The 22841-nt window shown below is 33.6% G+C and overlaps 1 protein-coding gene across 8 annotated transcripts in view; it reads left to right on the top strand.

Moving 5' to 3' along the window:
• LOC141557292 (microtubule-associated protein RP/EB family member 1) overlaps window positions 1–22278 on the top strand; it is a 109624-nt gene extending 87346 nt beyond the window's left edge. For all 8 annotated transcript variants that reach the window (XM_074292738.1, XM_074292739.1, XM_074292744.1 and 5 more), the window contains 5 exons: window positions 6984–7129; window positions 10115–10322; window positions 13124–13245; window positions 19184–19336; window positions 20456–22278. In XM_074292738.1, the coding sequence (XP_074148839.1) occupies window positions 6984–7129; window positions 10115–10322; window positions 13124–13245; window positions 19184–19336; window positions 20456–20512 (686 nt within the window). In that variant the 3' untranslated portion in view covers window positions 20513–22278. The remainder of the gene's footprint in view (window positions 1–6983; window positions 7130–10114; window positions 10323–13123; window positions 13246–19183; window positions 19337–20455) is intronic.
• Window positions 22279–22841: the final 563 nt, after the last annotated feature.

Raw genomic sequence — 22841 nt, 5'->3', positions numbered from 1 at the left:
TTGTCTAGCAGTGGAATCTTTGGATCAAAGGGTATGTACATTTTTAAAAACATAATTCCCAAGTGTCTTCGAGAATGGTTCAATTCACAGTTCTTCTGTGTTTCTAAAGCCTCTCCAATATTGACTATTTTTGTATTTTGTAATTTTTACCAATTTTGCTAGTTGTACAATGAAATCTCAGAATTGGTTTTTGATTTGTCTCTCATTAGTGATTTAACACAATTTTCAGTATAATACGATCATATATCAAAATTTGCAGTTCTTTTGAAAGTTAATCTTTAGCTGCTTATCTATTAGGGCTTTATTAGCTGTTTTGAAAATATTCTCATATTGAAAAGTTTTTTTTTTGAGGGCAATACATTTGTAACCACTTGTCTGTAGCACTTGTTTAATTTTCATTAATTGATCCTATTACTATTCTTTTAGAGTTTGATTTCAAATTTTACAGATGAAGAACCAAAGTGGTTCTTTCCATTCATAGTATTGGAAGGGACTTTGAAGATAATTAGACCTCCTCCTATTTCTTGTAAGAATCCTTTGTGAGGTGTATCTCCATTCTTAGTTGTTCACTTATTTCAGTTGTTTCTGATTCCTTGTGGACCTCTTTGGGGTTCTCTTGGCAGAGATACTGAAGGGGTTTGTTATTTATTCTTCAACTCCTTTTATTACAGATGAAAAAAACTGAGGCAGACAGGATTAGGTGACCTGCCAGGATCTCAGACTGGATTTGGATTTTTTTGACTCCAAGACTGGTGCTTTATCCACTATGCCACCTTTTCTAGCCCACACTTCTTCAACCCCCAAAAAAACAATTAAATAGCTAGAGTTCAGGCTTTTTAGGATCAAAGTTTTTTCCCTCCCTTTAACCAAGGCTACTTAAAACTAGCCCTGTTACACAGGATCATAGATTTGGAGCTAGAGGAAGTCTTTATTATTATTATTTTTTTTATTAAAGCTTTTTATTTCCATAATACATGCATAGATAATTTTCAACATTCACCCTTGCAAAACTTTGTGTTCCAAAATTTTTTCCCTCTCTTCCTCCCATTCCTTCCCCTGGAAGATAATTAGAGAAGTCTTTAAGAGCTATTCAGTAGTCCTCTCATCTCACTTTATAAATGACAAAACTTGAAGCCTAGAGAGATTGTTTGCCCTGGGTTAGAGAGCATACCTCCTAAGTGTCTCAAGGGGGAATTTGAACCCAGGTTTTCTTTACTCCAAGTCCAAGACTGTATGTGTTATGCTATATGTATATGTATGCCATATTGTGCCATATGTTTGTACATATGGGTACTTTATATTTCTATAATGCCCTTTTGAGTGTTTTGAGAAGCAAAGAGCTGAGACTGATATTGTAGAAATTGTATAACTTCACTTTTGTTAAAAAGCTTTGCAAATTGAAAATGAAATATATAAAACCTTATTGTAAGCTGATTTTTGGTAGTGAAATTTATAGCATATAGCAGTAGTATAGTAAATAGAATACTGGACTTCAGGAATTTGGAGTCCTAGATTCTAGTTTGATTTCTGCCCCTGGTTAGTTGTTGGCAGTAGGCTATTTGCTTTTTTGCATTGGTTCTCTGCCTCCTTTATAGAATAAAGAAACTAATCCCTGCTCTCATTAATTCTCACAATTGTTGAATTTCCAATGATACTATACATTTTTTCTTTTCTTTTGTTTTGGAGACTGGGTTTGTCATTCTTGTCCAGGGTAGGAGTGCATTTTAGATCTTTAAAATATATAAAATTGCTAATAATTCTATCTCCTTTAACCATGTTTAAAATAGAAATTTTTTTTCAATCCAAAGTGTTTATACTTACATACTCAATTGAAGTTTATAAACAGACTTTAATTTATAAATACTCATTTTTCTTTCTGAATGCTTTATATAGCATTCCATTTTGAAATACTTAGAAAATTTTGTTGTTTTATGGTAATTTCGAGAAAATTAGATACTTGATATCAGAATGGCACCATATAGGGGTGAAAGACAATGTTTCCCCAAACTAAAGAACTGGTAGATTGCATATAAATAGGCATAAATGAAATAATAGGGAAAAGTTATGAATTAAATGCTTTTCTAGTGCTTAAGTGATTTCATGATTGGATCATAGCCATATATCTTTAACATTTCAAAGATAAGTATAAATTCAAAGAAACTAGATCCTTCTCCTAAATAAAAGCTATCAGAACTAGGTATAGATTCCTCTGTGGAAAAAAAAAAAAGCATATGAGTGACAAGTAAGCTTTTGTGGTTTTTGTTGGTGAGTTAAGCATTCCAGTGTTGACAGCACTCAAAAGTAAATTCACCTCTGGTTGTTCCACAGAGAGGCCTCTTTGAAAACACCAATGAACATATATAGCTTTTACTCATATTTTCTAACCAGATAAGATAATGAAGAGGAAAGGAAAGGGGGATGTTTGTGGTAATATAGTTGACAGGTTTAGGATTCATTATTAACATTCCACAGCTTTCCATGTGTGATATTTTGGAGAATGCCATTAGAGAATCCTGTTATTGAAATGGATTTTTATGAGGAATTTGAAGGATAAAGGATAGGTACTAAATTGATTTCTGAGACCAAGTTTTATATATTTGCTTTATTCTAAACTTAATTACTAAAAACAAAAAATATATCTCATGTATATATATGTTATGTCTACAGGTATGTGTATTTATATTTGCATGTCTGCACATGTATACATATGTGTGTGTGTATATATGTAGATATAGATGTGTGTGTGTGTGTCTGTGTGTGTGTGTCTGCGTGCGCATGTGTGCAAAGTTGAAAAGCAATTGTGAGGGGCAGCTAGGTGGTGCAGTGGATAGAGCACTAGCCTTGAATTCAGGAGGACCTGAGTTCAAATCTGGTCTCAGACACTTAACACTTCTCAGCTGTGTGACCCTGGGCAAGTCACTTAACCCCAGCCTCCAAAAAAAAAAAAAAAAAAAAAAAGAAAAGAAAAGAAAAGCAATTGTGTACAAAATCACAAATATCCATCTGGCACCAAATTTTAGGTATTGAATTCTAGTTGCTTTTTATACATGTGTTTTTCCAACTCAACTAAACCTTTTTACTCTCTGCTTTTTATTTTGATGATTCTGGAAAATTTCTAGCTCTTCTCCAAATGATTAGGAGCAAAATCTGGTTTACTTCACAATCATGTATCATGGAAGAAAGTGCTGCTATCTATCTCTAGGCAGATCTGAGGCCTCTGGTCTCACCTGCTAATTTCTCAACTTTATTTTTATTCATGCATTCATTCCCTTTTTGGTCTTACTACATTGTTAATAGTTCAAAGATTGTGTGATGTTCTGATACTGCTACTGATGCTATGTGACCAAGGACAAGCAATTTAATCTCTTAGTGGAATTCTTTAACCCATAAGTTATAGATCTGCCTTGATGGAAGAAACTCATATTGGGAATCCCCATACATAGTAATGAAACTACAAATTTGGATCTTATATTTTGTTTTCTTTTGACTTTTGTTTTTTTGAAGGGGGGAGTAAGAGTATTTTCAATTTTTAATTGGTTTTTCTATTTCCATTCTGTGTGGCTGCCCTACTTCTTCATAAATATATCAAAATCCTAACAGCATCTCCTCCCCTAACTTACTCCTCTTCCTTTTTTTCTGTTTTCTGGGCTAGAAACCTTATTATTAAAGAGTATTAAAAGTTTTCTTAAAATATTGCTCTCATCATGTACTCTTCATGAATCTATAGTGACTTGAATGCCAACTTCATCAAGGTCAAATTCATTTGTTTAGCTTTCAGGGCTCTCCATAACATAGTTATGTTAAACAGCATACTTTGTTAAACAACAATGGGAAGTCAAAGTTTATTTAGGTAGATCTCTCTGGATATAGTGCTTATTATTACTGTGATGCCTCTGTTTAAATTTTTATTTCTTAGTCTAAATTCTACTGATCTTTAAGGACTAGCTCAAGTTTCAATTCCTCCTTATAAGGGTTAAATAGTGTGGATTAGTTCAGTGGTTTCCAGCCTGTTGACAGTGTAGTTATCTGAATGGGATTGTGTAGCCATCTATAGAACCTTGTCATTTTGTAGATTGAATAAATATTATATATTTGTATGTATTAATATCTTTGATATGAGCAAATACTATTATAAAATTACACACAAAGTATCGTTGAATCTATAATGTTTTTATTATGTATTTTCTCAATCAACAGATATAATTGTTTCATTCTTTTTTTTTATTATATATATATTTTTTATAATATTATCCCTTGTATTCATTTTTTCCAAATTATCCCCCCCTCCCTCTATTCCCTCCCCCCGATGACAGGCAATCCCATACATTTTACATGTGTTACAATATAGTCTAGGTACAATACATGTGTGTGAATATCATTTTCTTCAACAGATATAATTAATATAATTCTAGCTACTGTTAAGATAGTTGAGAGGCAGCTAGGTGAGGCAGGAATACGGTATTGGGCCTGGAGTCTGGAAGATCTGGCTCAGATTTGCCCTCAGGCACTTACTGAATATGTGGCTCTGGGCAAGTCACTTAGCTTCTTTTTGCTTTAGTTTCCTCAACTACGAAATGGGAATAATAATAGGCACCTACCTCCCAAAGTTGTTGTGAGGATCAAATGAGATTAATATTTATAAAATGCTTCTTAGCAAAATGCCTGGAACTATATAGTAGGCATTATATAAATGCTTATTCCTTTACTTGCCTTCCATTCTGGTTTGTTTCATTGCTTCTCACTGTTTTTGAACAGAAGAAAAATCACTGACCTTACTCTCTAGACAATAGATTTAGAATTCTTGATTTAGATTTTGAGATGTTCATTTAGAAGGGAAGCTAAGTAGAACTGTGCATAGAGCCTGGGTCTGGAATCAGGAAGATGTCAATCTAATTTCTACTTCAGATATGTAACTAGGTCTGTGACTCTGGGCAAGTCATTTCACTTCAGTTTCCTTAATTGAAAAATGAGGATAATAATGAATACCTACTTTCCAAAATTGTTGAGTGGATCAGATGAGGTAATGATAATAGCTAACATTTATGTAGTACGTATGTGCCTGGCACTGTGCTCAGCAATTTGAACCTCATAATAATCCTGGGAGGTAAGTGCTATTATTAGCCCCATTTTATAGTTAAGGAAAACGGGCAAATAGAGCTTTAATGATTTTCTCAGAGTTGTAGACTAGTAAGTGTCTGAGGGCAGATTTGAACTCAGATCTTTTCTGATATTAGGCTGGGTGTAAAGGCCCTTTAAATGGGCGGCGCCACAGCGCAACAGAAGATTGAGTGGCCCAGAAGTAATCTCTATGGATATTAGGACTGCCCTGTGGGTGGGATCTTGGCCATACTGAGATAGCTTTGTAATGGGTGATGATTCTCTCGCTGATTGGCTGTGTGTGTGACCTCACAGGCCCTTTATAAGCCCACTGCAGACAGCAGTTGCTCTCTTTAACCTGGCTCCCTAACCTGGGGTAGCTGAGCCAAGCTGATGGATAGCCAAGAGTTAAGGAGTTTGATAGTGATGACGTGGGTCTTCAGACCAGGTGTTCACTAGGGAACCAACAAGTCAGGGCATCAAGTCAGGGCATTATGTGAGTAGGTATAATAAAGGCTTTTAAGATTACTTGTGGCTGTTCTTGAGTGCACTACCGGTTATTAAACTATAGATTCAAGAAATCATGGCCAGAGACCTTTGAAGGCCTCAGAGGAGGTGAGCCGGGTAGAGTTGACACTGCAAAGGTCAGTGGTACTCTGTTGGGCCTAGGACAGACTAGTAATTGTAACTGCCAGGAGTGCATGTTACAGCTGGGCACTATTCATTTCACCCTATTCACTGCACTACTTAACTGACTCATCTTTGCATAATTGTAAACTCTTCATAAAGTCCCTGGAACAAAGTATGCACTATCAGAATGTTAGCTGTTATTATTATTATTGTTATTTCCTAGTCTAGAGTCAGGACTCATCTTTCTGAGTTCAAATCTGGCTTTACATACTTACTAGTTGTATGAGTTGTATGACTTTGAGAAATCCTGTTTGCCTCAGTTCCCTCATTTGTAAAATGAGCTTGGAGGAGAAAATGGTAAAGCACTCCAGTATCTTTTCAAGAAAACTCCAAAAAGAATCAAAAAGAGTCAGACACAACTGAAATGACTGAACAGCAACATTATTTCCCAAAAGCCTGATAGCCTTTAATGTGTTCTTTATTATGCAATGAAAACCTTAGAATTAGGCTGTTCTTTTCTGTGACTTTTGTTATGACATTTATTTATTTCTTGATCTCTAACTCACCTCAAGAAGTCATCCTTCTCACAGAAATCCTCTTGTCTTCCTTGTATTGTCCTTTCAAAAATAAAAACAGTGGGAAGTCAGTTCATGGTTTCTGATAATTTTTTTTTTTTTCTTTCAGTCTTCTCTTAGGAATTTTTTTTTTAAACCTTTAATTTGTCTATTTGGCACTTATTTTCTTCACCAATCTGCTTTTAAAATTTTCCTTTGCATTTTTTCCCCCATTTTATACTTGGTAAACTTTGAAAAATAATTTGGGGAGTGGTTAATAAGTTAACACATCCGATTGTTGGAAAAAACTTGATTTTCCCAGTAGCATGAGGGAAACGTTTTCTGGACTTTCTTTCATTATGTATCTTCAGTGGGAAAATGAAGAATTTTCAGTGAAAGTTTCAGAGGTAGATTTTAGCTGAATATAATGAAAAACTTTCCACTTATGAGTACTGTCCTTTTTCATTTTGTCCAAAAATGAAATGGGTACATCATCAGATAGTAAACTACTCCTCATTGAAAGGACTCCAAAAAAAAAATAAAAAAAATCAATTGTTGAAACTAATATTTATTTGAGGGAGGGAGATGAGATTGCATTAAAGAGAATATGCCATTCAGTAACTTGTAAGATTCCTTTCAACTTTTACTACTTTATAAGCTTTTTCAAGAGATTGACATGACTACATTCTTTTTTTGGTTCAGGTGCTGCCTATTGTCAGTTTATGGATATGCTTTTCCCTGGTTCCATTGCTCTAAAGAAAGTGAAGTTTCAAGCAAAACTGGAACATGAATACATTCAGAATTTCAAGATCCTACAAGCAGGTTTTAAGAGAATGGGTGTTGACAAAGTAAGTTGGAATCATGTCCTTTCCTTTGAGTGTATGCTTTTTGTTAGCACTGTTTAGTACAAATATTAATTTATAGATTTAGCTGAAATAAGCTAGCCATGAAAATGTAGAAAAATTTAGCTATAAGGTCACAATTTCCCTGCTTTATAGATCCATTATTATTAGCAAAAAGACTTTTATCAATATCATTATAAGAATTCATCCCAGAAGTGAAATTTGGCAAACATTTAATTCAACAAATAAATGTTATTCCAAATTAATGAGTTTTTGTTATGAGATTGTTCCCAAATCTGTTAGACTCCCATTTTACTTGAGTTAGATGTGTAACATATTTCTGGAAATGTTGGAAAAGGCAGCCCAGCTGGTATATATTATTTTCCTCATGTCTGCTGGTATAGCTGCTTTTCTGAGAGGTGAAGGAGACCAGGAAACATTAGGAGAATCATTTGGAATAATAACTTCTATAGAATAAATAGTACTTATGCAGACTACTTTCTTGCTAGTATATTTAAATAAGTCAGAAATAGATTTTTCTAGTTATATTACTTTTTATGGTCCTGATCTGTGATTCAAAAGTTTGGGGAACTTCTTGTGTGGAAATTCCCTCCAGTAATATATATTGGCAAGTTTGTAATTTAGTGTTAGGGAGGCTAAGTGACCTGCCTTTGGTTACAAAGCTAGTGTGTCTCAGGGAGGTTGACTATAAGGCTGGCCTTTACTTCACTATGATGTGTCTCTAGACCATAGATTTCATTGTAGTCTGGTAAAATCTATGGATTCAGAATAATGTTATTAAATGCATAAAGTAAAATACATGGGATTACAAGGGAAACAATATATATTGAAGTACAATTATCAAAATAAAAAAAATATAATCCAACAAAAACCCAAGTTCCTGGTTTCCATTCTAAAAATCCCTTCTTGAAGACTTTGCACAAGGATTATATATTTCTCTTATGAAGAAAATTTGTCCATTCAGCAAACATTAAGTAGAGTGGAAATAGTGAATGTTTAATGTTAATCAATTGTAGCATTATACTATATATGATGAATATAATTCTAGGTTTCAAACAGTTTACTATCTAGTAGGAGAGTTAAAGCACATATATACAGATACCACATTTCTGTCTGTGTTGCAGCTAAGTGCAATAAGGGTAGTACAAATATTGTTGATGATTAGAGGAGAAGTTAGAATCCTTCTGACTGGCAAAAGGGGATGACGACATGGAGGAGCTTTCCTTTGAATTTTACCTTGGAGGATGGGTAGGATTTGGATCAGTAGGATGATGTTCACATATGGAAACAGAAGGTAGAGAAGATGGAAAAGTATGGGGTGAGTTAATAACTCCAAAGTTGAATGTCAATTTAATTTAGCTTTTGTAAATTGGACATTTTAAATATCCTAGGAAACTTACATCTTTAAAGAATCTTGTGATAATTCATTTTATAAAATTATTATCTATTTTATAAATTCAAAGTCCTCATCTGTAAGAGAAAATATAAATTAAGCATCTGCATAGAATAGCAATTAATTAGGAAGCCAGGAAAGGAAGAAGAAAGATCATTTTCTATTAAAATTTTATCTCTATTATGGATATGTCACATTCTGTTTTGTTACATATTATATATCATAAAAACAATGTTTACCCAGTTGAAAGAAAACTCAGTGGGGACAAGTTTATGGTCTTAAAATTTCTGATACATTCAGATGTAAAATGTAGTTTAGATAGGATTACTCTGCTTGACCCCTCAGGCATAGGACTAGGACTAGTGGATGAAAGATAACAGGGAATTCCTTTTTCAATATAAGGAAGGAACTAAAAATATTTAAAGCTATCCAACAATGAAATGGCCCTTGGTAGAAAGTGTATTCTTTATCATTGAAGTTATTTAAAGAAAAAGCTGAACACTCAGGAATGCCATTGAGAAAATGCTTCTAGTAAGTGCTGGGCGAAATGACCTTTGAGATCCCTTTCAGTTCTGAGATCCTATAAAAGAATTTTTGTGGCAAAAACTAATGAACTCCAGCAAAGACATTACATATTTCGAGCAATTTTTGATAAATTGGATTACAGCTTAATGAAAAAATCTGTACTTGAGTTTGTTGAATGGGATCTGACTTTTATGATAAAAGGCTTATTTTGAAATACTAGTGCTGTAACCCTTAACTCTTGTATAAATGAACGACGTAAACATATTTAATAAATGTTTACTATGTTCTCAGCAATATGTAAATTCCTGATACAAGTAGAAAGTAGTCCATGCTCTCCAAGGTGCTCAATTCTAATTGAGGGAGGAAGGGAGAGAGAAAAACATTAAAAAAAAAAATGGTCATTCAGCTCAAAGTCAGATTAGAAGTTGTAAGGGTAGTGGTGCAGAGGCTGACAAGGCCCTGGCATCCTTTGTTAATATCAGCAGGTCTGATAACAGTGCCTAGGGATCTGGAGGTAATAATAGTTGGCCAAATGGTAAGACTGGTCTATCTCACTAGAAGACTGGTAATTGGTAGATCTCACTTTAAGTGATAATAAAAAACGATGCTTTTCTTCCTACCTAGTTACCCCAGTGGAGTCAGAAAGGGTGGACTGGAAGTCAAGAGGGAAGGATAGATTTACTGTAATATGTTTGGCTAGGGTTTTTATAGATGTTACTTAAATCTGAAGGGTACTGTAAATGTTAGATGCTAGAAGAATCATAAGTATCATACTGACCATTCTTGTAGGAATTTAACAGATGAAGATTTTATATGTAATTATATATTTAGTATTCATTTTTGATTTATTATTCTCTTCATTCTTTGTTTCTTTTTTTATAAACATATTCCAAACCTTACAAACAAGCTGCCTTTAGGAAGCTTTATTGTCAGTTCTTGTCTCCTAGAACTTTTTTCTCTTTATGGATTCCATAGTACTGATTATTTAGTTTGTAGTCTCTAACTTTGGACTAAAATATTTTTATTTTTATTTTTTTTCCCTTTCTCCTTAGATAATTCCTGTGGACAAATTAGTGAAAGGAAAATTTCAGGACAATTTTGAATTTGTTCAGTGGTTCAAGAAATTTTTTGATGCAAACTATGATGGGAAAGACTATGACCCTGTAGCAGCTCGACAAGGCCAAGAAACAGCAGTAGCCCCTTCGCTCATGACTCCAGTTTTGAATAAGCCAAAAAAACCTCTTGGTACCAGTGGTGCAGGTAAGGATAGTGTCCTAAACAAAAGCTGGCTTACATGTTGTTGGTGCTGCTTTGAGGCAGCAGTTATTATACTTCACTAACCTTTGGTATTTCAGGTTTATAACTCCATTGCAGATAGTAAAGGCTCTGAAGTTGTCATTGTGGCAACTCTATTCACCTCTAGTTAGGACTTCATATAAAATGGTCTGGTAAAGAAGGGTTCTGTCTGTTCCTTGTTCTTTAAAATTATTTTATGTTCTTATGCTCATGATTGGTAGAACACGAAGTTATACAAATTAACCTACTCCTTTTAACTAATTCTCAGATGGTAACTTTGAAATTAGAAGGTAAAAAAAATCTAGCTTATCAGATTAAGAATAAAAAAAAAGTGTAAAGCAGCTAAAGAAAAACAATTGCTTACTGTGGATTTTGACAGCTACTTAACTCTTGTTCTAAGTTTAAATATAAATGTAATGGGGTAGTGATTTTTTAGATCTGATCAAGCAGTCTTGCTATGAAAAGACTAGATTCTTTTTAATGTTACCTTAGATAGTAATGGTGAATTTGTATGCATTATTTTGGTGGTTTATGCCAAATAATCTGATTTATTCATAAAGGATACTTGCTACTTTTCTTTTGTTCCTGATTTTATTAGTTGTTTTTTGTGCCTTCACAGAGAACCAACAGGGATAGCAAGCAAGGGTAGGCAATAGTCAAATCAGGACATTTGGTAAGACTGTAAAACTTCATTAAAAGGTTTGGCGAGGAATTGGAAAGAAATTATTGATGGACATGGGCTTTGGAATGATCTTTGAGGGCAGCTAGGTGGCACAGTGGATAGAATACCAGCCCTAAAGTCAGGAGAATCTGGGTTCAAATCTGCCCTCAGACATTTAACACGTGTTAGCTGTATGATTCTGGGCAAGTCACTTCATCTCAATTGCCTCAGCAAAAAAAAAAAAAATAAAAATAAGAAAAGAATGATCTTTGAACTTCATGTAGCTATTTTATTAAGGAGTCCTTTTGATATAATTCAGAGCTGGTAATATTACTTTGTATTGCAGTCAAAAGATGGTAAAGCTAAGAGTCCATTTAGGTGCTGAGGCTGGGGCTCATTGATATCTATACCTGAGTGAAGTGCAATTCTGGACCAATTTTTGATCCTCAGGTTTGCAGGCTCAAGACTTCATGTTTTTCTTAGTCATGTTTATAAGAATATAAGTCATTTCTCAATTGATAAATGGCCATAGGAAATAAAGAATTTTCAGATGAAGAAATTAAAGCCATCTGTAGACATATGAGAAAATACTCTAAATAGATTAGAGAAATGCAAATAGAACACTTACTAAATTGGTTAAGGACAGGAAAAAATAATGATAAATATTGGAGGGGATATGGGAAAACTGGAACACTAATGGGCCACTAATGTTGGTGGAGTTGTGAACTGATTCAACCATTCTGGAGAGCAATTTGAAAATAGTCTCAAAGGGCTATAAAACTGCATATTCTTTGATCTACAATATTACTACTGTGTTTGTATCCCAAAGAGATCATAAAAGAGGGGAAAGGATCCACATGTGCAAAAATGTTTGTAAATAGCTCTTTATGGCAAAGAACTGAACATTGAGTGGATGCATTGGTTAGAGAATAGCTGAATAAGTTATGGTATATGATGGAATATTATTGTTCTATAAGAAATGATGAGCAGATTGATTTCAGAAAAGCCTGAAAAGATTTACATGAACTGATGCTGAATGAAGTGAGCAAGAAAACATTGAACACAGTAACAGCAAGATCATGTGATGATCAACTATGATGATAGACTTAGCTTTTCTCAGCAATATCTTGCTTCACGACAATTCCAATAGACTTGGGATAAAGAATGACATCCGCATCCAGAAGGAGAATTGTAGAGACTGAATGTTTTTATTATTATTTTGGCTTGCATTTTCTTATTTGGGGGTTTTCCCCTATTCTGATTTTCCTTTTATTAAAATGGTTAATATGGAAATATTTAAAATGATTGTGTGTATGTGTGTATGTATATGTAAATGTGTGTGTGTGTGTGTGTGTGTAAATCTATATCAAATTGCTCTCCTCAAGAGTAGAGAGGTAAGGGAGTGAGGGGAAAAAAATTTGAAACTCAAAATCCTTCCAAAAGGAGTATTGAGAACTATCTTTACATTACATATTGAGAATCTTTAATTGGGAAAATAAAATGCTATGGATTCTTTAAAAAAGACTTCATAAAATTAATACACTCCAACTATATGTAGAGACGGATTATGAATCAAGAAGCTAATTTAGAATTTTGACTGGTTTACCAGTTCTTTCATGTGATGCTTTTAAAATTGTTGCAGTGTTCTCTCCATTGAACAGTATTGCTTAATTCTTTGAAACTACTGATTTGGTTTAGTGATTGTTTAAAGCACACACATAAATGATTGGAGGAGTAGTGTCTAGAAGACCAGTGAGATGGAGCCCTGGATTTGAAGTATAAGGGCCTGTATTCAAATTCTGATCTTGCCATGGACTGTGGCATGGTCACTTTCTGCACCTATATGAGCTCTCCAAGGTCCTTTCAAGCTATAAATCTTATGCTGTAATTTAAGATAATTGCTTTCTTTATCCTAATGATGAATATGCTACAAGAAAAGAATTGATTTCAGCACAGAGATTATTGTACTTATTTCCATCTAGGGCTGACTTGGTTTACCAAATACCTGCATCAGTGAATTGGTTACCAGCATATCTCTTCCTTGATATTGTTTTGGTTATAATTTTCTTCCATTATTCCATTTAAAAGTTAAATTTTCTCTCAGCTCCACAGAGGCCCATTTCCACACAGAGAACTACAGCACCTTCCAAGACAGGTCCTGGCATGGTCAGAAAGAATCCAGGGATGGGAAATGGAGATGATGAATCGGCAGAATTAATCCAGCAGGTAGATATTTTTTTTTTTTTTTTTTTTTTTTTGTTAAAGGAAAAAAAAAATCTTAAATTCATTGATATCTTTTTACCAGAAATTCTGAATCATTCTTACCTTTTCCTGTTTTCCCCCTCCCATAATGAACTAGGTCTTATAACAGGCAGTTAAGCAAAATCAGTCTCCACATTAATTAAGTATGACAGTTTATGTAGTATTCTACTCTCCTAGTTCCTGACCTCTGCAAAGAAAGGAAGAAACATTTTCTCAATTCTTTTCCAATACCAAATGTCTAGGTTATTATAACTACACAGGATTCAGTTTGGTTTTTCCCATTTTTCTTGTTTTGTAGTCATTGGATATATTGTTTTACTAATTCTACTTATGCACTCTGCCTCATTTCAATTCAAGTATTTAAGCACCACTGTGTACCAGGCTTTGTGCTAGGCATTAGGCATGCAAATAAAATGAATAAATCAACCCTTAAAGGTTGTGCAGCATTACACATATACAGAGGATTTTACATTTGGTCCTAGAAGTGATTGGGAGCCACTGGAGTTGAATGAACAGAGAAGGCTCATGGTCTGATCTATGCTGAAGGAAAATACAGTGGTAGCCGGTGTGTAGAATAAAAGGAAGTGAGGAGTGACTTGAGGCAGATAAACTAATTAGAATACTATTGCAGTAATCTAGGGAAAAAGTGATAAAAAGTCTCAATTGCAGTGATAGCTGTCTGAGTAGAGAAAAGGGGTCAGGTATAAGACATGTTGATAGCTGATTAGATATTTGAATTAACGTGAAGAATTGGGGAATAATACAGAGAGGTTATTCAGCTAAGGGAAAGAAAGAAGGTATCTGAAAGAAATTAGGGACATTTGGAAAATGGTTCTGGTTTTGGGAGTAAGGACTTTTTGTTTTGGACACAATAAGTTTGAGATGTCTCTTGAGTTATCAAATTTGAAATGTTTGATAGGCAAATAGTAATATGGAATTTTTAAAATTGGGGTTGGAGCTACCTCTTTATCTCTACCTGAGATAGTCAGATAGAGACTATGAGTCATTGAGATGAAGATGGTGATTAAATCCATGGGAACTGATTCGATCCAAGAGAGAATGTGGAGAGTAGAGAATATTGAGCCTAGGACAAAGCTTTGGGAAACAAAGCTTAAGAGTTGTGAAATAGATGACATACTTGCAAAGCAGACTGAGAATTAGTGGTTAGACAGAGGAAAATCAGGAGAAAGTAATAAAGTGAAAGTCTACACAGGCTTTCTGTCTAGATTTTTCTGCCTAAAAATGTTATCTGGGAGGAAAGGAAGGTCAACCTTGTCAAATGAAGCAGAGGAGGCAAGAATGATAAAAATTAAGAAAAAAATTTCATATTTGGCAGTTTGGATATCATTAGTAACTTTGGAGGGAGCAGTTTAGAATTTGTGATCAGAAACCAGAATGAAAAGACTTGAATAATAAATTAGTAGAGAAATGGAGTGACGATGATAGACAACTTTTTCCCCCTAGGAGTTTGGTTGAGAAACAGTAAATAAAGGGCAACAGCCTGATGGGGGAGGGTCTAAGGAAGGTTTTGAAAGGAGATATAGTCTTATTTGAAATTAGTAGGAGAATGAATTAGGAGATGCAGAGATGTTGAAGATTAGCAAGGGAGAAGGAAGTGATTGAGTTTGCAGTGTGCTGGAAAGGCTGGGAAAGACTAGAACCAAGGGCACAAAAAGATTGGCCTTAGTAAGGAGAAAAGACCACTTCTCTGCAGAACGTTATAGAAATGAAGAGAGTAGATGAGGATGTCAAGATGTTTTGAGATGAGAGAAGAGAGGTCATATTGAGTTAAATTGCCTCAGTAAAGTAAGTGGGGGTGGGGGAGTTGGGAGTTGCTTGGGAAGGGAAAGTAAAGTTGTAAGGTTTGAGAGAAGGGAAACCTTGATAAAAGATTTTGGGAAGTGAAATAGGAAATCAAATTATGGAGAAATAAAAGGATTGCCATACTGTAATGAGAATCCAATTGAAGTTGGATAACATGAATTTATAATATATATATATATATATATATATATATATATATATATATATATATATATATATATATATATATATATATATATATATATATATATATATATATATATATATATATATATATATATATATTCATCATAAGTGAGTGACTCCCTTTAGCTCCATTCACCAGCATGTAAGAGTGTAGTTGGTAATATTCTGGAGTTGAACTTTATCAAGAATTAAATGGTGATATTGTAAAATTAAATAGGCCAACTATAAGATCAAGATTGGAAAGGGAGAAAAGTGAAATAGAGCATGGGTAATTGGCAAAAGAATGGCTTTAAGAAAGGTCAGGTAAAGGGAGAGATGAAATTACAGGAGGCCATGGTAGATTAAAGGAATATCAAAGTTTTTCATTAAGAAAGTGATTGTCAAGTGTTTAATGGTGAGATCTAACTTCTAACCATAGGTTTATATTAACCTTTCCTTTCTCTGAGTTCTTCATATTTGATATTTCTTAAAAGCACTACAGTTCTATTATGTATATGTATCATAATTTTCATTTTCATGAAAAATGGTTCTTTGAAGGATTTGCAAAAGGAACTTTAAGGAAGCTGTACAGAAGTACAGTGGTTTTTGCTTTTTGGTCCTTGGTCACATTTAAGGTACAAATTTATAACTAGTCTGGAGATTGTTACCCTTTTTTGTGCCATGGACCCCTTGGCAGTCTGGTGAAGCCTGTGGAGCCTTTTTCAGAATGTCTTTAAATAATTGAAGGAAAAATTAAATTAGAGGTTCATGAAAATAAAAGATGCAATTTCTTTTCTGTTCAAGTTCATGGCTCTTCTCTCACCACTCCTTGAAGTTTATTTGTGAACCACTGAAGTGTTCATGGACTCCAGGTTAAGAACCCTTATTTTCATAAACTGAAAATAAGAAAAATTCCACCAGAATGAAAAAAAACAAAACAAAACACAAAATAATTTATGGCATTGGTTCATAGAACTCTAGCAAATATTCATATAACTTTAGGTATCTACAAAATAATGCTTGTTTCAGTATTTTTCAAAAACCTTTGTTCTGGGACCTGGTATTGCAAGGGTCTAGTTTTTCCCTGTTTATTGAATTCTAAGACCCACAAGTTTGCAGTTGCCCTTGGTTTAGTGAAATAGGAGGGAGGAAAGTATTTCTTCTAGACTGAACTATTAATTTTTCTTGGCAGATTAGACATTTGATTGGAGCAGAGAGTTTGCCAGATTGTTGAGAACCTTATATTATAAAATGAAGGATTTTATTTCATAGATGATAAGGAATGTAGTGATATGGTTAGACCTGTGCATTTGGGAAATTATTTTGGCAGCAGAGTGAAAGTTAGATTGGAGAAAGGAGAAATTGAAGGCAGGGAGAGCATAAATGATAAGAGCTCTACTAGGATGGCAGTGCAATGGTGAGAATCTGAATTTTTCAAACTCAGAGTACTGGTTGGATTTTGGGGGTAAGTTAGAGGAAAGAATACACAAGGAACAGAAAGTCTTTAAAACTGGTTGATTTTAGGGATGATGATAAATAATATCTACATAATTAAGGTTGAGAGGAAAAGGACATAAGGGGTGAGGAGTGAAAGGCATGTTAATTTTTTTTTTTTTTAAGTATAGCTTTTTATTTACAAGATAAATGCATGGGTAAATTTTCAACATTGATAATTGCAAAACCTTTTTTTCCAACGGCATGTTAGATTTTTGACATGCTATTATAATTCTTGGAGGATTCAGCGATGCAAATATGAGAGAGGGAGTAGACAGATGAATTTGTTGTTATGTTTTTTTATATTCTATTCTGAATTATATTTATTGTATACTTAATAGTTACAGCATGCTTTTAAAATGTTTTGTTGTTATTAATTTTTTTTTTTTGCATACTACCATTTCAGTTTCATTGCCCTAATTAAGACTCTTAGAACAAAGAGGTATAGTTAAGCAAAACAAATCAATATATTGCTCTTGCCTGACAGCATATGCTTTATTTTTCACCTATAAGCTACCACTTCTTTGCTCAGAGAAGGGAGATGTCTCATCATCAAACTTTTAGAGTTAAGTTGATCAATGTATTAGAGAACAATTTTTACATTTCTTGATGTCTAATCAGCAGTGGTAGCACTTTACATTGTAATTATTAAGTATTTGTGTATGCAAATGATGTTTTGTTAGCTGCATTAGGATAGCAACTTTGTTCTAATTATCTTTGCAAAATGTTTTATACATTGTTGGCATTGGATAAGTAATTGTTTCTAGAATGAATGTTTCTCTTTTTCTATCTTCTATATTAAGCTAGTTAGGCAGGGAGACCATCTTTTAAAGTAGAGACTTATCATTGTAGTGTTAGAGACAATGTTTAAACAGAAAGAAAAGCCATGTTTTTTTTTTTTTTTTGTTTTTGTTTTTGTTTTTGTTTTTGTTTTTGTTTTTGTTTTTAACTAGTTTTTATTTACCAGATATATGCATGGGTAATTTTACAACATTGACAGTTGCCAAACCCTTTGTTCTAATTTTTCTCTTCCTTCCTCCCCTCCCCCCAGATGGCTGGTTGACCAATACATGTTAAATATGTTAAAGTATAAATTAAATACAATATATGTATACATATCCAGACAGTTGTTTTGCTGTACAAAAAGAATAGGACTTTGAAATAGTGTACAATTAACCTGTGAAGGAAATAAAAAATGCAGGCAGACAAAATTAGAGGGATTGGGAATTCTATGTAGTGGTTCAGTCATCTCCCAGAGTTCTTTCGCTGGGTGTAGTTGGTTCAGTTCATTACTGCTCTATTGGAACTGATTTGATTCATCTCATTGTTGAAAGTGGCCACATCCATCAGAATTGATCATCATTATAGTATTGTTGTTGAAGTATACAAAGATCTCCTGGTCCTGCTCATTTCACTCAGCATCAGTTCATGTAAGTCTCTCCAGGCCTTTCTGAAATCATCCTGTTGATCATTTCTTACAGAACAATAATATTCCATAATATTCATATACCACAATTTATTCAGCCATTCTCCAATTGATGGGCATCCACATAGTTTCCAGTTTCTGGCCACTCCAAAGAGAAAAGCCATGTGTTTTTACAGTGAGCTAGTTCAAATCTAAGAAAAGGTACTATATGGAAGTGGAATTACCTGTTAAGATTTATGTAAATGATAGTATTTTAATTAAATTCAACAAACATTACTAAATGTTTTCTATGTGCAAAAATGCATTGAGAATACAAGTATAAAAACAATCATCCCTGCCTACAAGCTTGTATTCTAAAGGGAAGAAATAACATACAAATAGAGAAATACTGGATCAGTATAAGGTCCTTTAATTTCATTGGTGTGGGAATACCTTCAATAGTGTAAATCACAGCTTGTTCATAACTTAGCTCATAATAGAAGAACAATTTACAACCAGGAGAACAGTTTTTACAATAAAAAAAAATCCAAATAGTTTGAAGGACTTAAAAATTGATTAACAAAATGATCAGTATCAAATGATTCTGGAAGAATCATGATGAAACATGCTAATCACCCACTGATAGAGTAGTGATGGACCTAGTAGAGTGAGGCATATATATATTTTTAACATGAACATTGAGGACATCTGTTTTGATTGATGATACCCAATTTTATTAAAAAGGACTTAGTTGTTTTTTTTTTTTTTTTTTCTTTTTCAGTGGGAAGGAGTGGAAATGAGAAAATGTAGATTTTTTTTTGTTTTGTTTTGTTTTGTTTTGTTTTTGCTAATTAAAAATAATACATTCCTTGTCTTCTTGACTCCAGGTCCATTTCTCTGTCCAATACTACAAGAATAGGAGGGAATACTAATATATAGGAGGCATTTTAAGATTTTTAACTAGATGTGAGACTGTCAGACTAATGACATATATTTATTTTATCTCTCATACAGATCAATGTATTGAAGCTTACTGTTGAAGACTTGGAGAAAGAGAGAGACTTCTACTTTGGAAAGCTAAGAAATATTGAATTGATCTGTCAGGAAAATGAAGGGGAAAGTGATCCAGTGTTGCAGAGGATTGTGGAGATTCTCTATGCCACAGATGTGAGTGTCTATTAATGAGTGCTAAATGAAGGAGAATTTAATTATCTCATTTCTTTTCTACACATTGGTTGTCTTTGGTTTTTTCATTTTCTTTCCTTTTTTTCACTAGTTTAGAAGGGGAAGACATGCTAAGTACATATAATATATAGTTCTTATTGAAACTTGTTATGCCTTAGTATATTTCAGAAAACTGAATTCTTTAACAGTTAAGACTTGACACTTAAAACATGTAGTATTAAAATTTTCCTTTCACAAAAATGTAAGGAAAATTGAACAGTGTTACCTACAAGTTTGGTTTTCTCTTCTTCCCAGAGATCCATTCCTTTTAAAAAAGAACAAAAAGTAAAAACTTAAAGTCATTCAGCAAAATTAACTAATGTACCAAAAAAGCCTGACATTTTATGCTTCTTTATCCTTTAATTTCTATAGACATTTGTTAACTACACTATAAATTGTATAGTCAGGGATTATGTTCTTTTTTTAATATTTTTCTCCAATCCTCCTTTCCTCTTTTCCCTTTACTCCTAACAAGCTCCTCTTATTGAAATCAAAGAATGCTTTAATGGAAGTCATTGTTCTAAAGGTGGAATCCAGGACTCAAGTCAGGAAGACTTGGGTCAAATCTTGTTTCTGACATTTAAAAGCTTGGTACTCTGAGTGCATTACTGAGCCATTTTACTGTGTAAAATGGAAATAATAGCATCTACTTCATAGGATTGTTGTGAGGCTCAAGTGAGGTGATTGATATAAAGCATTTTCCAAGTTCTTTCTCTTTGTAGATATATAAATGTGTTGTTCAGTTACTGTTGACAGCCAGTAAAATTGTTAGCATTGTGCAGTTTTCAAATGTTGGTGCATATATTTTGAACTTGGATTTAGATCAATCAAGTTTAAAGGTCTGATTCTGGCATATCTCACTGTTTTATCATTTTTAGCAAATTGCATTGCATCTTTCTGACTTCTTTTTCCTTATCTTTAAAATATGTGTAATGATAATTTTGCAATACTTATTGTACAGGGTTATGTGGGAAAATAACTTTATAAAGTGTGAAGCAGTATGTAAATGTAAATGATTATATATCATTCTGAATAAAACCATCTTTTCCTTTCCTCTTTTAGGAAGGCTTTGTGATACCTGATGAAGGGGGTCCACAAGAGGAGCAAGAAGAGTATTAATAACTCAAGTACTGTACCAGTAGAGCAGCAACATCTGAATTCTTCACCCCAAATCATGTGCTTAACTGTAAAATACTCCCTTTTATTATTTTTTAGAGGACTCACTGGTTTCTTTTCATAAGCAAAAAGTACCTCTTCTTAAAGTGCACTTTGCAGAAGTTTCACTCCTTTTCCAATGGGTTTTGAGTTAGGAGCTTTTATCTTGTGGCAGAGCAGTATTAACATCAAGCTGGTTCACTTAGGGAACAAAGAGGCAGACCTTGAGAACTCACTATTTGGTTGTTGGTAAACATTGATAACTGAAAAAGTTGTTTTTACATAACATACTGAAAAATGGAAACTCAAAATAGAGAAATCTTAGGAAAACTCACAGAATGGATTAGCTAATGTGAAATCTCAGCATAGAACTAAATAAATGCCTTAAGAGTATTTAAAAATGTTTCCATATGTCAAATTATAAAATGTAATGTGACAGGAGATTCTGTGTGCTTCATCTTATAATTAGAAAGAACCTAACCTTTCTTATATATGACTGTCTGAAACATTGTGGTACTCTTCATAGTATTTACAGGCATAAAAATTGATCAAAATGCAAAATAAAGAAATTTATTCTAGCGCTTTTTGGTATGTCTCAGTGGTTAAACCCCCATGAAAGAATAGGCTAGATTTTTGCCGAACAATCAGAGAGAGTCTTTTGACTCTGAGATGTATGATTGAGTTGAAGAGCTCAAATTTGTTTTTTTGTTGAGCATTTCTGTAGTAGTTTTTTTGATGTCACTCCAAACTTTCTGTGCATTGTATTTTCTGGAAAGCAAGATGTATCCAGTTTTATTACCTAAAAATTGCTTTTGGAGAGCAAAATTGCTTCCCTGGAAATGAATTTTACTTGGGAGCAAATTACCTTGATTTCCATTCTATCTTTTCATTTCCTTTTTAATTCTTTCTTTTCCTTTAAGTTTCCCTTTTGGGGTCTCTTCTTTCTGCCCCTTAAAGCATGCTGCTGAGAACAGACATACCGTGGGCAGGTGATCATGCTTCATGATCTTTCTGGACCTCTGGTAGAGGGGGAGTAGTGATTTGTGAAGGCTGAGATTACCTTGTGATCTGTAAGGCCTGGGTTTTATTTTTTATTTTTTGTTTGTTTTTTATTTGGTACCTGCTGTCCACAGCCTTCACTGTATCTGAATAGTAGTTGCCAGTGCACTAATCTCCTTGGAGATAAAATTCATTAGAGTGTGTTACTAAATGTTAATTTTTTTTTTTTTTTTGCAGAAAATACAGTACCATGTCTAATTTAAATATTAATATTTAAAATATTTCATTCCTAAGCACTCCCATCTCTTTTGTTTTGCACCTCAGCCTGTTTCATCACTTTTTTTTGGGTAGAAACCTGCCAGATTTCTCAGTTACCTACTACTGAGATTGATCAGTTCTGATGTGCTTGTATCAGTTTGTTTTTGGTGGTAGATTCTGGTGTCCTAAAATGTGTGTAGAAGGCGAGCATTTATGATAAAAATTGTTGTGTAGTGCATGATCTGTGTGGAATTCTGAGGAAAACCCAAAATTAGTGAATATTAATAATAATGCCAAAAATGCAAGTAACTCGCCATTGTTAAACTACAGTGGTGCTATTTCTCTCTTGTGGCCTTTTAGACTTTTGTTGCCCTAAAAATTCCATTTAACTGGGAAACCATATTCCACCTGGTCTTTCTTGACAGGGTTTTTTTCTACTTTAAACAGTTTCTAAATAAAGTTCTGTATTTCAAGAGTGTCATGTCTTCTGAAGTTTGTCATGCTCTGGGTCTATTAAGCTCAAAAAACAAGATGCTGATAGTCCAGGACTCAGTTTACTTGATTAAATTGTGGATACTCTTTTTGTATCCTTTCTTTAGATTAACTTACTGAAGTTTCAAATTCTTTTGTACTCTAGATTTTCTTTTTCATTTTAACCATTCACCAGTTATCCTCGAATCATTGTCAGAGTAGATACTCCTTATCCTCTTTATAAAGACATATAGGGTTAAATCCTCTCACTGATGGTCAAGGAAGGATTTTTTCATACTTTTTTGGGTAGCAAACAAAACTTAATAATACAAAAAAAATTTGGCTGTTTTCGTCATACTATGAATTTCTCAGGAGTAACTTCAAAGAAACGTTTGTTACATTAATAAGCTTGGTGTAAACTTAAATAGGCAAAGGACAGCCTTTTGTAAAATCCATTTTAAATACTGAGCATAATTATTAATAGTATATAAAATACTGATTGTTGAAAATTGTAGTCTGGAACCTACGTAAACACGAAAACTCTTATATGAAGAAATATCTTTCT

Source organism: Sminthopsis crassicaudata, chromosome 2, assembly GCF_048593235.1.
Source record: "Sminthopsis crassicaudata isolate SCR6 chromosome 2, ASM4859323v1, whole genome shotgun sequence".
Taxonomy (NCBI): domain Eukaryota; kingdom Metazoa; phylum Chordata; class Mammalia; order Dasyuromorphia; family Dasyuridae; genus Sminthopsis; species Sminthopsis crassicaudata.
This window is presented reverse-complemented; position numbering and strand designations above follow the sequence as displayed.